Raw genomic sequence first — 3,458 nt, 5'->3', positions numbered from 1 at the left:
GGTCTATACATATTTTTGGTGGTATATCCATCTTCCCCAACATGTCCACAGTCTCTTAATGTCCAGCATGTGTACAGTCTCTGACCACCTTCTGCAGCATGTATACAGTCTCCTACCTCCTTTTCTCTCTCTAAACTGTGCTACATTGCCATCACATACTGTACCTGAATGCTCCCTTTTGCGGGTCCTGTGACAACCAACGTTTGTCATCATCAGTGGCAAATAAATATGTTGTCTGCTCACTAGATAAAAGTTTGAAAAAAGATTTGAATAGAAACAAACATTTTTCAACCTTCAATCAGGTGTGCACACATCATATGTTTACACAGTCTTTTGCTGTCTTCTCCAGCATGTCTGTGACCATCTTGCGTTTTCCTGAAAATATAGAAGTGGAACTGCAGTTTTGAAGTAGATGCCCATACGTTATTACACAAGATAACCACCTCAGTGTGTGGAGATATTTTTCATATCGTCCCATTCAATCTTCTGGCACATTTAGTAAGTTTAGTGCTCTCCCATACACTTTACGCTATGTGGGAATGAGTGACTCTTTCCCTTGCCTTCCGCAGAGTTATCATGAGAATGTCCTTAGCCCTATGTAGGTTACATGCCAGTGTATGGCCACAAGTTACAAAGCAATTTGAGGGCAAAAGACCTCCTGATGGGGGGGGAAGGGGGAAAGGTCAGCAGTGAAGCATGCACAAGGTAAAGGTCCCTATTGTGTCTAATATCCAGTTAAGTTGTCACTTTGCCCTAGTGGCAGAATTTTGGTTGCCTAAGGTGTGATTAGTTATCTCCTGTTGAAAATCTATTGCAGTTGTACTTAATAAATATTGTTATTAAATACATATGATGAGTAATCTTATTTCCACCTCTCAGGAAGAAAGAATCTTGTTCCAGTTGGATGAAGCAATAGAAGCTCTGGATGCAGCAATTGAATACAAGAATGAATCTATAACACGCAGACAGCGAGTTCTTCGAGCCTCAGCTAGTCTGCTCTCCCAGTGTGAAATGAATCTCATGGCAAAGCTGAGTTATCTGTCCTCCTCTGAAACTCGGGCTCTCCTTTGTAAATATTTTGACAAGGTAAATATTCTAGTGAATAGGTTGCAGCCAGACTGCTCTATAAAGTGTAACATAGAGGAATGCAGAGAATGGAGTGTGTATATGTCTAGCCCTGCCTCAGAATGTACTGAATGCCCTATTCCAGTATCCATGAACTGATCTTTAAAATCCTAAGTAGGAAAAATGCTTCTTCAAATTAAAGTGTAAACCTGCTGAACACAAAGAAGAAAATGTTTAGTAAGTTCAGATTTATAGGCTTTTTTACAGGTTTATATAAAAAGAAACACAGTTAAATGTGCATGTATTACTGTGATGTACTATGTAGATATCAGTTGCGTGTCATTGCTGACCCTTCTTTCTGATCAATCCTACTTGCCTTTATACTGATCTAGAAGGTTCATTTCTGAGTCACTGTAATTAAACATGCTCAGTTTTTTGCCTTGTTCTAGATGAGTGACAGCTGGGCATTTTCAGGAGGTTTGTTGTGGTATTGAATGGTATTGGTGCAAGGATATAATATGGTAGATGTATGTCTTGTGAAAGGAATCCATGGATTTTTGATTAGAATCTCTGAAAAGCAAATGGTGTGTGAACAGGGCACTTTGACATTGACATACAGTGATGTCTTTTAACTGAAAGAAGATTTTTTTCAATGAAAAACAGAGGCATTGGATTCCCTTAGAAGCCAATATTAAACGTTAAAACGGTTATGAGTTTAGATGAAATATCGCTAAAAGGAACATATCTTTAAAAACTAAAGATTTAAAATAATTTATATTATTGGGTATAAGGGCTCTTTCTCCTTTCTCTAAAATCCCCTGCTTGTAATGAAGATGATCTCCCAAATACATCTGCTGCTATGTCCTTTCTGTCAAGTGTTTGACAAGAGAGGAATATAGAGAAATAAGCAAGCTTTCCCACTTTGTTACAGTTTCAGTGCTGGTTGGAAAGCATTTGCTAGCTTACTAATAGTGAGCTAAAGCGCTTCCTCTTTCCCTTCTAACCTTGACAAAGTATATTGTGGACAGGCATTTGATCCAAGATAGACATGATTTGTAAGATTCACCCATAAAGTTCTATACCTTATTCCAGCCATACTTTACTGTTTTACAGGTAGTTACACTGCGAGAGGAGGAGCATAAACTGCAGATCTGCTTCTCAGAATTGGAAATGAAGCTAGAAGAGCAGCAGGGGCTGGTGTCCTGGTTGGAGGTCGCACTAGAACGGACGCGCTTGGAAATGGATCGCCAGCTCACCTTGCAGCAGAAAGAACATGAACGTAACATACAACTCCTGCTGAAGCAATGCCAAGGTGTGTTTTCATCTTCATAATATAGTTTGAGATAAGCAGAATTGGATACTTTACTTATATATGAGCTCAGGACCAATGCTGTGTGTCTGGTTGTCGGAGCATTCCACTTTGAAGTTAGTTGAACCAGCAAAACCCATTCTTCTTAGCAAAAGATTTTCTTTATGCCAACATGGAAAAACATCACATATATTAATTATATTAATGCTCTGGATCTTTACACTAGTAGGCATACTATATTACAACTATAATTCTATGGGGGGGTACGCAATGGTCTTGAGTTCTTACTAAGCTATTATTGACTATGATCTGACCAGACTCACAGTGTGATTATTATTGACAAGAAATTTACATTTGACTTGTTTGTCTTTCAGGCCAAATGGGTGAGGGATTGGCTGGAAGCAAGAGACAGTATGAAGGTCGGATCCAGATGCTTGAGAACGAACTTAGCCGGTACATGTGGGCTTACCAGGAGCTCAGTCAGAGACTGAACAAAATGGCTATGCCTCCTCTAAATGCTCCAGGAAATCAAGTGAAAAGTAAGAGTTGTCACAGTCTTTGCAAGCAGAAGTAATTATCTGCAGTATGCTGACCCATGTTATTTTCTTTTTTCAAGCTCCTCCAATAGATGGCAGAGTCCTTCATAACACTGACAGACCTGTCTCCTTGGTTGGCTGTGCTGATGAAAATAATATTAACCTGAACAGTCAACCACCTGGCTTAGAGCGTAACCTAAGACCTAGAGAAGAGTTAATAAATGCGCCATTACCACCCACATGGAGGCGCTCTTCCCTACCTTCTGAAGAGCAGGCAGGACTGGAAGAGCTTAGACATCGTGACACTGTAATTGAACCACTGAGCCACAGAGTGGTGCAACCAAATGATGGTGTTTGTCAAAGACCTCGTATGTTCCTGCCAAAATCCCGGCAAAATGTTCGTAGATGTAATATAAGTGTCATGCCATTGACATCTAATGTGGATATGATTGACGTACGAAGAAACCCTCTGTAAGAACTAGTTCACATCCTGTTTCTGTCTCTGGCTAAACTGTCTCTGTAATATCGGCACATTATGTTTATTTGTA

At 39.8% G+C, this 3,458-nt stretch overlaps 1 protein-coding gene across 1 annotated transcript; it reads left to right on the top strand.

Moving 5' to 3' along the window:
- Positions 1-879: 879 nt before the first annotated feature.
- Positions 880-3,434, top strand: LOC140321293 (kinesin-like protein KIF7; the record flags this gene model as incomplete). Its single annotated transcript, XM_072398103.1, has 4 exons — positions 880-1,086; positions 2,179-2,377; positions 2,749-2,913; positions 2,991-3,434. Coding segments are annotated over 4 exons (966 nt in total), but the record flags the coding sequence as incomplete, so codon positions are not given.
- Positions 3,435-3,458: the final 24 nt, after the last annotated feature.

The sequence above is a fragment of the Pyxicephalus adspersus genome, unplaced genomic scaffold (assembly GCF_032062135.1).
Source record: "Pyxicephalus adspersus unplaced genomic scaffold, UCB_Pads_2.0 Sca2020, whole genome shotgun sequence".
Taxonomy (NCBI): domain Eukaryota; kingdom Metazoa; phylum Chordata; class Amphibia; order Anura; family Pyxicephalidae; genus Pyxicephalus; species Pyxicephalus adspersus.
Note: the sequence above shows the minus strand (reverse complement) of the source record. Positions and strands in the feature narration are given on the sequence as shown.